General features: G+C 36.8%; 1 protein-coding gene across 3 annotated transcripts in view; it reads left to right on the top strand.

Moving 5' to 3' along the window:
• ubac2 (UBA domain containing 2) overlaps positions 1 to 13,006 on the top strand; it is a 39,301-nt gene extending 26,295 nt beyond the window's left edge. The window contains exons 8-9 of one of the 3 annotated variants that reach the window (XM_046837534.1): positions 7,500 to 7,601; positions 12,165 to 13,006. In XM_046837534.1, coding sequence (XP_046693490.1) covers positions 7,500 to 7,601; positions 12,165 to 12,272 — 210 coding nt within the window. In that variant the 3' untranslated portion in view covers positions 12,273 to 13,006. Of the gene's footprint in view, positions 1 to 7,496; positions 7,602 to 12,164 lie in introns of all 3 variants that reach the window. The other 2 variants (XM_046837533.1, XM_046837535.1) reach the window with 2 other exon arrangements.

A 13,006-nucleotide genomic window follows, 5' to 3' on the forward strand; every position in this document is an offset into this window, starting at 1 on the left:
TTTTAGTTCTGCTAACATTAAACCTATGTTACCAGAACTTATTCTAGTAAAGCTATTAATTTCCCTAATGGTTGCCTGCCGTATTGCAAAGACAAATATTACTGATAACAAATTGCATTTATTTATTTGAAGCTTGCCATTTTGTAAAAGCAAAATGTTTATTTATTGAAAAAAAAGAAATGTAGAAATAATGTAATAATAAAACAGTATTAAATCATAATTGGATGAATTGCATATGTAATAAAAAAAGAAGGATAAGTACACTATATGACTAAACATTTGTTGACAGCTGACACATCTATTTGTGGTTCGTTCCTAAACCTTTGACACGAAGTTCAAAAGTTCACAACTGTTTAAGTTGTCTTTGGACGCTGTAGAAGTAGAATTTCCCTTTACTAAAACTAAGAAACCCGAACCTGTTCCAATATGACAATACCTCTGTAAACAAAGAGAGATAGATCCTTGAAGACATGATTTACCATAGTTGGAAGAACTCGGATGTCCCATGTCCAGAGCTCTAACCTCATCCCCACTGGACACCATTGGGATGAACACCAAGTGCACCCCCAGACCTCCTCAAACAACCTCAGCACCTGACCTTTATGTAATCACCTGAATGATTACATAAAATACACATAGCCATGCTCCAAAATCGAGGGAACAGTCTTCCTAAGAGAGTTATTATAACAATAAAAGAAGAGTAAATCTGGATTGGGATGTTCAGCAAAATCTTGGGTGTGATTGAGAGGATTTTCATATCCGCTGTCCATGAGAATATATAATAAAGTGACATTAACATAACACATTAAAACCATGGTGGGATCATAACTGTAAGGAACACTGCTAGTTAAAAGTTCTTGAAAATGTGTTAAAGAAATGTATGCTTTATTACATTTTACCCAATTACACAAAGTAGATTTTCTCTAACCAATAGAAAAGTGTAAGCAAGTAGATTGCTGCAATATTAAGGATATATAAAAGACCAATATGTCCTCAATGTCTTACACAGAAACCTAATGATCTTTATTTTTATGCTTTTTCATAAGGATACAATTAGAAACATTAGGCTTCATTTCATCTTTGTTTAATGATGTCGGTTAGAAAATGGTAATAAGCAGTAATAAACATTTTTTATACAAAAAGCTGTTTTGACTGATTGTAAGCTGAGATAGTATTTAATGTTTTTTTTACTTTCAAACCAAAAGGAAGCCTGCAACTTCCTGTCTACATGTACTCATATCTTGGTTGATGACACAGCCAAATACACTATTGAAATTTCTCACTAAAATTGATTTAATGTATTGATTAACCCTGCTGCAATGTAGAACTTAGTGAACAGTTCTCATGTGCCCATAAACCAAATAAGTGAATGCAAAACCTTGTTTGTTGTGGAAACCGTATAAGATAATAATTGTCACTTTGGTAATCAAAGAGGCATCATTTGATCATAAAACCCCAATGACAAAAAAGTTAGGACGTGGTAAAATGTAAATAAAAACAGTATGCAATGGTTTGCAAATCTCATAAACCCATGTTCTATTTACAGTAGAACATTGAAAACAAATCAAATGTTTCAATTGTAGAAATGTATCATTTTAGGGGGGAAATTTTAATTGTTTTTTTATTTGATGGTTGGATCGTGTCTCAAAAAAGTTAAGATCGGGGCCATGTTTAATATTTATGTTTTCTACTACTATCAGAGCAACCTCTTTTCTTTTAAAAACAGTTTATATATTTTGGAAACTTGGAAGAGGAATGTTGTCTGATTTGTGTCTGATAGAGGATTCTATCTGCTCAATATTTTTCAATTCATGATGTGGCAAATGGTTTGAATAGTTGTGAAAGAATCAGATCCCTGCACATAGATGCAGTATGTGGTATTGATCTGTCTTGCTTGAAATATGCAAGGCCTTTTCTTGAAAAAGACGTCATCTGGATATGTTGCTCTCAAACCTTTTCAGATGTGCAAGCTGCCTATTTGATAGGCACTAATGTACCCACATACCATCAGCGCACTGGGTGCTGATCAGTTTCCCTCTCCTCTTTAGTCTGAAAGATGAAGTGCCCACGGTCTCCAAAGATTTTTTTAAATTTAAATTCAACAGACCACAAAATAGTTTTCCACTTTGCTTCAGTACATTTTAAATGAGCTTTGCCTCAGAGAAGATGGCGGTGTTTCTGGATAATTTTCACATAGTGAAACTATTTACACAGCCATTAATGTTTACATGCTGTTTTTGCACCTTTTGTATTCAGTAGAATGTTTACATGCTGTCTTTGCACCTCTTTGCTGCTGTTTTTTTGCACTACATTGCTCTGTTCTGTTTGTATTTTCTCCTGGGTATAGTTTTTACATTTCTCCTCACACAGTACTGTATATTTAAGTATACAGTAGGTTTACTAGTCGGCGCTATACTTGGTTTTTGTCTTTTGCCTTTTTTGTGTTGTCTGTCTGCACTCTGTCTGTCTGTACTGTTCTTTTGTTTGCACTGTTTGCACCAGGTTGCACTCGATGCACTTTATGTTGTTTTGTTGTTTAGTGTAGCACCAGGGTTCCGGAGGAACGTTTTTTCGTTTTTACTGTGTACTGTGTATCACTGTGTATAGTAAAAATGACAATAAAAGCCACTTGACTTGACTTGACTTGACTTGACATATGGCTACTTCTTTGCATTATAGAGCTTCAACCTGCATTGTGGATGGAAAAGCACAGTGATCAATGACAATGATCAGTCACAGTCAATGATATGGAAGTGTTTCTAAAGCTGTGCAGTCGTTCCTTTTTTAATGCAGTGAGAGACTCTGACTAAGACTCTGACTAAGACTAAGAGACTCTGTCTATCTAAAAGATATGTTGACAATTAGCCTAACTAGTTGTAAAATGTTCTTTGTTTTGAACACTTGTTTGCTGCCTCTTCACAACTTTTTTGAGACCTGTTACATCATCAAATTCTAAATGACCTTATTGTTTTATTAAAATTGTATGTTTGTTCTATTGTGACTAAAATATGGGTTTATGAGATTTGCAAACATTTCATTCTTTTTTATATTTATATTTCCACAGTGTTCCACAGCGTATTGGAATTGGGGTTGTGAATGCTTTCAATGAACCTTGATTGTATATTTGCCTAGAGGAAGGTTACCTTGTTGCTGATTTGTAGCTAGGTTTAGTAACCATATAGTAGTATATTATCTTCCTAGCAAAACCAAATCCCAGATGGCTTACTTGATACCGTTTTGTTTTTACAGCTGAAGGAAAAAAACAAAACAAAAAAAATACATTTTACTGTATTTTAAGCAATTCACTGAAGGGCAACGACGCAGGATCTGACTTGCCTTAGACCTCAGCCAATAAAAAAAAAAAGTTGGTGGGACTGTAGGCAGTTAAAAGAATGGAGGAGCTGCCTCTTACTTAATTATTTTCCTACTGTTCCTGAGCATCTTGATAAGCAAATATCTGCAAGTTTCTGTGGTGAAATGTTCTTAGTCTCCTTTCTTAATCTTATAAAAAAAACTTTAACCTAATCCAAATGAAACCATTCTACTGATCTTGCAAAAGTTTTAGGAAATTTAAAACATACCCATTAATGATGATTAATGACAGTACAGGGGTCCATAATTTAGCAGGCAAAAAGTTCTCAAAAAGTCTTTTAACCGACCTTTATGCCAATAAAAATATTATTTAAAAGCATTACATGTTGAAAAGGGCAGAAATTTTAAGCCAAATAACAGAAACAAATTTAATGGGAATATAAAAAAAAGCGTAATTCTTCACTAAAAGATGGATAAATAAAGTCCATGTATTTTTTTCTTTTCGATTTACAAACCCAGTCCAAAAGAGTTGGGACACTGTACAAATTGGGAATAAAAAAGAAATGAAATAATTTACAAATCTTATAAACTTATATTTTATTCACAATAGAATATAGATAACATATCAAATGTTGAAAGTAAAACATTTTGAAATGTCATGCCAAATATTGGCTCATTTTGGATTTCATGAGAGCTACACATTCCAAAAAAGTTGAGACAGGTAGCAATAAAAGGCCGGAAAAGTTAAATGTACATATAAGGAACAGCTGGAGGGCCAATTTGCAACTTATTAGGTCAATTGGCAACACGATTGGATATAAAAAGAGCCTCTCAGAGTGGCACTGTCTCTCAGAAGTCAAGATGGGCAGAGGATCACCAATTCCCCCAATGCTGCTGCGAAAAATAGTGGAGCAATATCAGAAAGGAGTTTCTCAGAGAAAAATTGCAAAGAGATTGACGTTATCATCATCTACAGTGCATAATATCATCCAAAAATTCTGAGAATCTGGAACAATCTCTGTGCGTAAGGTTCAAGGCCCGTGATCTTCGGGCCCTTAGACGGCACTGCATCACATACAGGAATGCTACTGTAATGGAAATCACAACATGGGCTCAGGAATACTTCCAGAAAACATTGCCGGTGAACACAATCCACCGTGCCATTCACCGTTGCCGGCTAAAACTCTATAGCTCAAAAAACAAGCCATATCTAAACATGATCCAGAAGCCAGGCGTTTTCTCTGGGCCAAGGCTCATTTAAAATAAACTGTGGGAAAGTGGAAAACTGTTGTGTGGTCAGACGAATCAAAATTTGAAGCTCTTTTTGAAAAACTGGGATTCCATGTCATCTGTACTAAAGAGGATAAGGACAACCCAAGTTGTTATCAGCGCTCAGTTCAGAAGCCTGCATCTCTGATAGTATGGGGTTGCATGAGTGCGTGTGGCATGGGCAGATTACACATCTGGAAAGGCACCATCAATGCTGAAAGGTATTTCCAAATTCTAAACCAACATATGCTTCCATCCAGACATCGTCTCTTTCAGGGAAGACCTTGCATTTTCCAACATGACAATGCCAGACCACATACTGCATCAATTACAACATCATGGCTGTGTAGAAGAAGGATCCGGGTACTGAAATGGCCAGCCTGCAGTCCAGATCTTTCACCCATAGAAAACATTTGGCGTATCATAAAGAGGAAGTTGAGCAACTAGAAGCCTGTTTTAGACAAGAATGGGACAACATTCCTATTCCTAAACTTAAGAAACTTGTCTCCTCAGTCCCCAGACATTTGCAGGCTGATATAAAAAGAAGAGGGGATGCCACACAGTGGTAAACATGGCCTTGTCCCAACTTTTTTGAGATGTGTTAATGCCATGAAATTTAAAATCAACTTATTTTTCCCTTAAAATTATAAATTTTCTCAGTTTAAACATTTGATGTGTCATCTATGTTGTATTCTAAATAAAATATAAAAATTTGAAACGTCCACATCATTGCATTCTGTTTTTATTCACTATTTGTACAGTGGCCCAACTTTTTTTGGAATCGGGTTTGTACAAGAAAAAAACACATAATTTACTCCAATATGTTTTCTTATTTTATGTTATGTGCAAACATTTATGGATTTTTGCCCTATATTCTTTTAACTTTGAAGAATAATGTGGAAATTCATTTTGAAATTATGACAAACTAAAAATAGTATTGACAAACTAAACACTTTATTGGTTTCCCTGCTACACTTAGTTAAATGCAAATGATCATATATTGTTGAGAGCCAGATATAGTAGGATGATATCACACATTTGTGCTTTTGCTGCAAAGCTGATATTTAGTTTATAGAAAATACAAATTAAAGCAAATATCAGCACCTGACCTTACTAATGCTCTTCTATTTGAATCATCAGATAAAATACATGCAGCTATCCTCCAGAGTCTAGTGAAATACTCTAAAGTTTATTATAACAGGAAAATAGGAGTATATATGGAATGGCATGTTCAACAAGAATCTTTTAGTTGTGATTGAGTGGATGTCTATAAACTGTTGGCCATAGAGTAAATGCAAAGTTAATGTAGCACAGTAAATCATGGTAGAATCATGTCTGTAAGGATCACTGCAAGTCAAAGGTTTCTAAAAATGTTTGTTTTTCAGTAATAAATACCTTTTCAATAATAAATAGAGTATTGCAAATAAGCAGATTGCTTTAGTGTAAGAAGACTTTAATTACACTATATTGCCAAAAGTATTGGGTCACCAGGTCATAAGTACGCTATGTGATTTTTGAGCATTGCATTCCCCAATTAGTCCCAATTTGCTTTTATAATTTTCGCCACTCTTCTGAGAAGATGTTCCACTAAAGTTTGGTGTGTGCTTATAGATATTTGTGTTTATCAGCCACAAGGGTGTTACGAAAGGCTGGTGTAGGTGAAAAGACCTGGGGTGCGGTCATCATTCCAATATATCCCAAAGGTGTTCAGTAGGGATGAGATCAGAGCTCTATAGCAGGCCACTCAAGATCTTCCTCTCCAAAGCATGTAAACCCGATCACTTTGTGCATAGGGGAAGTGCCATGCTGGAACAGGTTTGGGTTTCCAAGGTCAGGTGAATGCAAAATTTCAAAATAGCGTATCTAAACACGTCCTGTAGTGGCCTTGAGTGGCTCCAGCTTTGTGGTAACAGTTTGGAAAAGAACCACATTTAGCAGGAAAAGTGAGGAGACCCAATACTTTTTGCAATATAGTGTATGTGCTCAGGATGAGCTGAGAGGTAGACATTTAGTTCATGAAAAATATTGTCTCTGTTTTGGTGTAGTTGTTTAATCGCAGTTGGATGTGGAAAAGGAATACTGAACATCAACTATTAATAGGAACGTACACCTGTACACCTAATTCTTCATGTTATTATACATCTTCAGTTGATATAATCTTCAGATATCTGCAGTGAGTCTGTTCCCATGATAACATTAGATTCCTGCTTTTGGTTGACTTGAGTAAAACTCGACATGATTTTGATCTGCTGATGTGGCCCATTTATAGGTTAAGCATTCTGAGCTGCTTTTACACTTACCACGTTTATAAAGAGTGCTTATTCAAATTACTGGAGGCTTCTTGTTGGCTAAAAACCGTTATTTTGTTTCTCCTCTGAAATCTCTCAACTCATCAACATTCTCAAATGCATTTCCACCTGCAGAACTGACATTCTTCTGAATGTTTCTTGCAACAATCTGTGTACAATCTGCACACATTAGTGTTAAAATCCCAGGATTTCTGAAATACTCTAACAAGTCTGTCAAGCACAAACATGCTGCAAGTCCACCAGATCACCCTGAGATCTTGAAGTTCTTGCATTGCATTGCACAAAATCTAATCCAGACACAGAGTAGGATGAATTAGGGGTCTTGCATCTAGTATTTCTAGCAACCTGAAACTTTTGACCTTAATTCTCCTCTTATTTCTCTTTTTAATGCTGAGATCACTTTTCTAAAACTTGTGATAAGTACCACAAAAAAAACTCATATGATACTTCCTATTGGTGCTCTGTAATAAAAGGAAGGAAATATTAGTGCTTGCAACAGACATCCAACACAATATGAGTTGTAATCAGGTGTCATTCTGTTGAAGCCTTTTTGCAGTTTGTACTACGTGTTTGTACTTTTTTTTTCTTTCCTCCCCTCTTCCACAGCAGGGCGGACTCTTCAACCGATTCTTTCCGGGTTTGCGACACAGAGGCCAGAACGTGACTCACATGCAGCCACACTCAGCAGACACACCAGTGGTTGAGGAACAGGTCAGGAGACAAACACAGACAAAGTCACGAGCACAGACAGTAAACTATTATGCTTTTTGTCATTTTTGGCTGCTTTACATAGACCATTTTGCCATGAAGTGGAGCATTCTAATTTTCCTCATATTCGTCTTGCTTGGTTAGAAATTAACTTTGCCCACAGATGTACATCAGCTCTGCCCAATTTCCTGTTAAGACACAATCATTTGAGTTCAGAAGAAAGAGGTAGAGTCAGTTGTAGAAAAAGGGGAAGACTTGACAGTGTTTTGAAATCATAGATCACCTTGCAGGCACCTAAATATCATGAATTGTTACACTACTTTACGCAACAACCATCAAACTTTCCAACTGATATCATAAACCATCACTAATTTACACTAGAAAGAATGAATAAATAAGCACCTGCATTAAAATCAAAATTACAACAGCATCTTATCTTGTATACACAGATCCTAAAGGTTACTCTACCACATGTATAAGGAATAATGTATCCTAGGTCCATGTCCATTTCACTTATACCCCCTCACATTTCATTTTTTTTTTATTACTTTTTGTTACTTTTCATGTTATGAAATGTCTGCAGGAGAGGTCAGCACTTGTTTTCCTGTACTTCATAGGTAGGGTTCTTTCTTCACCAACCCTTCTTTTATTTGTTCTCTTGTAGTTATTATGTTACAAATTCAGCTCATCTCAGGTGGTCTAGTGGTTAGGATGCGGCGCTCTCACCGCTACGGGCCGGGTTCGATCCCCGGTCAGGGAACCAACCCTAGCCACTCTTAGTGCTGGTCCCAAGCCCGGATAAATGGGGAGGGTTGCGTTAGGAATGGCATCCAGCGTAAAAACGTGCCAAATCAAACATGTGGATGATCCGCTGTGGCGACCCCTGATGGGAGAAGCCGAAAGAAAGTTTATATTATAGAGATAAATTCATCAGTCCCTAAAAACCTCGATGGTGGTGAAAAAAGTGTAATAGCTATTACAAATACTGAAGCTGGTGAGTCCTTTCATAAATTTTTCTTGTAATGGAAGATTTCACCATAACTTACCATAAAAGAACCATAAGTTCTTTTTTTAAGAAACATAATTTAACATGATTTGACAATTTAGATGAATTATGGTATAAAACAGGGACAGTCGACATCTAGAATTTCTAATTCTAGATGTCGACTGTCCCTGTTTTATGCTTCTAAAGGGACAATACTATAGGAATGAAACTTGGAAATGTTTTAGAGTAGTCAGTGTGCAGCTTGTATAGCAGTACAGATTAACTGTCCTCTGAAAATAACTCAACATACAGCCATTATTGTCAAAATAGCTGGCAACATCAGTGAGTACACCCCAAATAATAACAGCTGTATGTCAATTAACCATGTCCATATGCCCTATTCATCATGTTCATGTTTTTGTCTGCTTGATAGGACCATAAAACGTTGTGTATCCTGTATAATTGCAGTAAAATTTACTGCTTTGATTACAATTCTCTCATACTGACTACTGGAAGTTCAACATGGCACCTCATGGTAAAGACTGTCTGAGGATTCGAGAATTAAAATTGTTGCTCTCCACAAAGATGCCTAGGATATAAGAAGAACGGTAACACCCTGAAACTGAGTTACAGTACAGTGTTCAGGGTCATACAGAGGTTTTGCAAGACGGGTTCCATTCGGAACAGACCTCGCAAGGGTCCATCAAAGAAGTTGTTGATGCTGTGCATCAGGTGGAGAAGCTGCTTTAAAAAACATGAGTGCTGAAAGCATTGCTTTTGAGGTTGTAGAATCAGAAGGCCTGCTTGTCAGTTCTCCGACCGTACTCCGCACACTGCAAGCCCGCAAACAGTTTTCTGAAGACAACTTGTCCAAAAGCATGAATTACTGGAACCATGTCCTGTGGTCTGATAAAAACAAGATAAACTTGTTTGGCTTAGATGGTGTCCAGCATGTGTGGTGATGCCCTGGTGAGGAGAACCAAGAAAATTGTGTCTTGCCTATAGTCAAGCATGGTGGTGGTAGCATCATGGTCTTGGGCTGCATGAGTGCTTCTGGTACTGGGGAGCTGCAGTTCATTGAGAGAAACATGAATTCCAACATGTTCTGTGACATTCTAAAGCAGAACATGATATCCTTCCTTCAGAAACTGGGCCGAATGGCGGTTTTCCAACATAATAATGACCCCAAACACACCACCAAGATGACAACTGCCTTGCTGAAGGTGATGGAGTCACCATTTATGTCTCCAGACCTAAACCCTATCGAGGACCTGTGGAAATCCTCAAGCGGAAGGTGTAGAAGCGGCATGTGTTTAACATCCGTGCTCCATGATGTCATTATAAAGGATCCCAGCAACAACCTGTGCAGCTCTGGTGAATTCCATGCCCAGGAGGATTAAGGCAGTAATACATAACAATGGTGCTCACACAAAATATTGACACTTTGGACACTACGGGTGCACTCACTTTTGTTATACAGTAATGGCTGTATGTTGAGTTATTTTCAGAGGACAGTAAATCAATACTGCTATACAAGCTGCACATTGACTATAAAATATATCCCTTGAGAACATAATAAAATGGTTGCTAAAATGTGAGCGGTGTATTTATATACAGGATGTGTGTAATTATATATATATATATATATATATTTTCATTTTTATTTTCATGACTATGAAAATTGTAAAGTCACACTGAAGGCATCAAGGGCTATTTGACCAAGAAGGAGAGTGATGGGGTGCTGCGCCAGATGACCTGGCCTCCACAGTTACCGGACCTGAACCCAGTCGAGATGGTTTAGGGGTGAGCTGGACCGCAGAGTGAAGGCAAAAGGGCCAACAAGTGCCAAGCATCTCTCGGGGAAATCCTTCAAGACTGTTGGAAGACCATTTCAGGTGACTACCTCTTGAAGCTCATCAAGAGAATGCCAAGAGTGTGCAAAGCAGTAATCAAAGCAAAAGGTGGCTACTTTGAAGAACCTAGAATATGACATTTTTCAGTTGTTTCACACTTTTTTTGTTATGTATATAATTCCATATATAATTCCACATGTGTTAATTCATAGTTTTGATGCCTTCAGTGTGAATCTACAATTTTCATAGTCATGAAAATAAAGAAAACTCTCTGAATGAGAAGGTGTGTCCAAACTTTTGGTCTGTAATATATATATATATATATATATATATATATATATATATATATATATATATATATATATATATATAAAATATAATTTTCAGTTTGTTGAAGTAATCTTTACCTCACGTCCATTATCTAAATTGCTATATTCACCACTTACATCAAATGTAGAAATAATCAGTTTAGCTCAGTAACGTAATCATCAGTTTAGCTGATTAACTTATTAGGCAGTGCATTCATTTAGAACAGTGATTAAACTGATTGGAAATATCTACTCACTACTACCACCTTCTTGCCAATCAGAATTGAGTATTCAGACAGACTTCATGTTTTGAAGCTGTATGGCATATTTTTTATTGTTGTTGATTTTTTTTTTTTTTTTAAGAAAGAAAGAAAACTTATCAAAAAAACAGTTATCTTACAAATAATTATACATAATACATTGCTTTATCCCAGAGTACAAAAGTATTGACCAGTGTTTGGGCAATTGGGCTACTTGGGCAAGTCCCCCTGAGATTACTGACAGTTGTAATGTTTTGGTTTTGTTTTTACTATTAGGTTCAATTTCACTCACTGTATTTCTCCCACTTCTCAGAAAGCCACCGACCTACGACACATTCTCAGAAAGATAATAAAAATGATTAGTGGTCTTGGTGATGAATCTATTAGTATCATAACACTAACAAAACATCCTGTCTGGTTGATGAACTGCTATGCATATTAGCTCTATGGTATGCTAGTTCCTGGAACGTGGACTAGCATCTGCACTGCTTGTGCATCTTCAGAAAAGGTGTAATGAGAAAATGCGGTCAGGGTTATACGGATCAGGAGAAAGGCACAAGTGTAGCATACCTTAGAGTTACGATATTTATATTATTGTTTATATTACGATATTTTAGCTTGAAGTGTGTATATTATGTCTGGTATGTTTAGCATGTGTGAAAGATAGTGGAGGAGTTTCCCTCAAAATCTGATTTCCATCTGACAATGGGGCAGTTATAGATTTGACTTATGACTTAAATGGTGACGTGCAAGAAGACATGCAAGAAGCACAGAAGACTTACTACCTTCACAATTCTGTTTAAGGTTTCCGAATTTAAAGTCTCATGCTTTCCATGGCTGTTAAGAAATGATGTTCAGAGAAAGAAGTCTTGAGTCATAGGTGATTCTGTAATAAATGCTGAAATCTTGCAGTTGAAATCCATTTTGTACTGTATTAAATTTATACGGAAGTTAAATGATTAAACTGCACTGCAATATCTTTAGGTACCCATTTATACGCTACACTCTGCCGCCATCTTGGATTTTAAAATTGTGTGAATTGTTTATTTTTGAGGCAAAAAATAAATTGAATTCTGGTGGTGTGGTGTTTTGAAGGTCTTGGAAAAGTCCTATAGCTTTTATTTAAATATAAACTCTGCTTTAATACTCTTGGTGTCCAGGTGGCGAGGCTGATGGAAATGGGTTTCTCCAGAGTGGATGCTCAGGAAGCTCTCAGAGCATCCAACAACGACATCAACATGGCCACCAATTTCCTGCTCCAGCACTGAGGCTTAGCATCAGAGGGCGGAGAAGACGGAAACTCAGCTGCAGCGACTGCAAAACACGACGCACAGACATCATGTTGGAAGACTGGAAAAGTAAAGTACTCTCAGGAGCTTTGGGTGTCGCTTCCTGTCACACTGCTCTGTAACTGGGTAATGAAGAGCTGCTGGATTTGCTGCTACTGCTTCCTGCCGGTGGAGAATTGTGCAGTGTTATCTCAGGGCTCGTGTTTCCTGGCTTCGTCATCCCTCTACAACCTCCAGCACTGCACATTCATATTAATAAGTCCACGTAGTGGCCATGATGTAAACGCAATGTGATGGAAGAGTCTTGAAAGGAAAAGACCTGAAAGACTCATATTTAGACATAGTTTTGGACTGATGTGGTGTTTGAAGAATTTTACATTCATGAAACTTTACATCTGAAGGAATAATCTAGCAAAAAAAATGATTTGCACAATTTTTGTTCGCTATATTTCTTAGTTTTGGGCAGGGGGCTAAATATAGATAAGATATAATATGGATTTCAACATCACCTGACATCCAATTCAGAGATACAATGACTTCAAGTTTTCTACCCTCAAAAAAAATAGGGTACTACATCTTACCATTCCTGGTCTCTAGAGTAGTGCCATCAACCATAAAAAATTTTCTGAGAGAAGAAAATGTGTAGTTTGGTATCTGTATAAAAGGGGAAAAAACCTCCATGTTGTATAATTAAAAGGCGTACGTTTCTATCA

The sequence above is a fragment of the Silurus meridionalis genome, chromosome 24, assembly GCF_014805685.1.
Source record: "Silurus meridionalis isolate SWU-2019-XX chromosome 24, ASM1480568v1, whole genome shotgun sequence".
In the NCBI taxonomy this organism is placed as follows: domain Eukaryota; kingdom Metazoa; phylum Chordata; class Actinopteri; order Siluriformes; family Siluridae; genus Silurus; species Silurus meridionalis.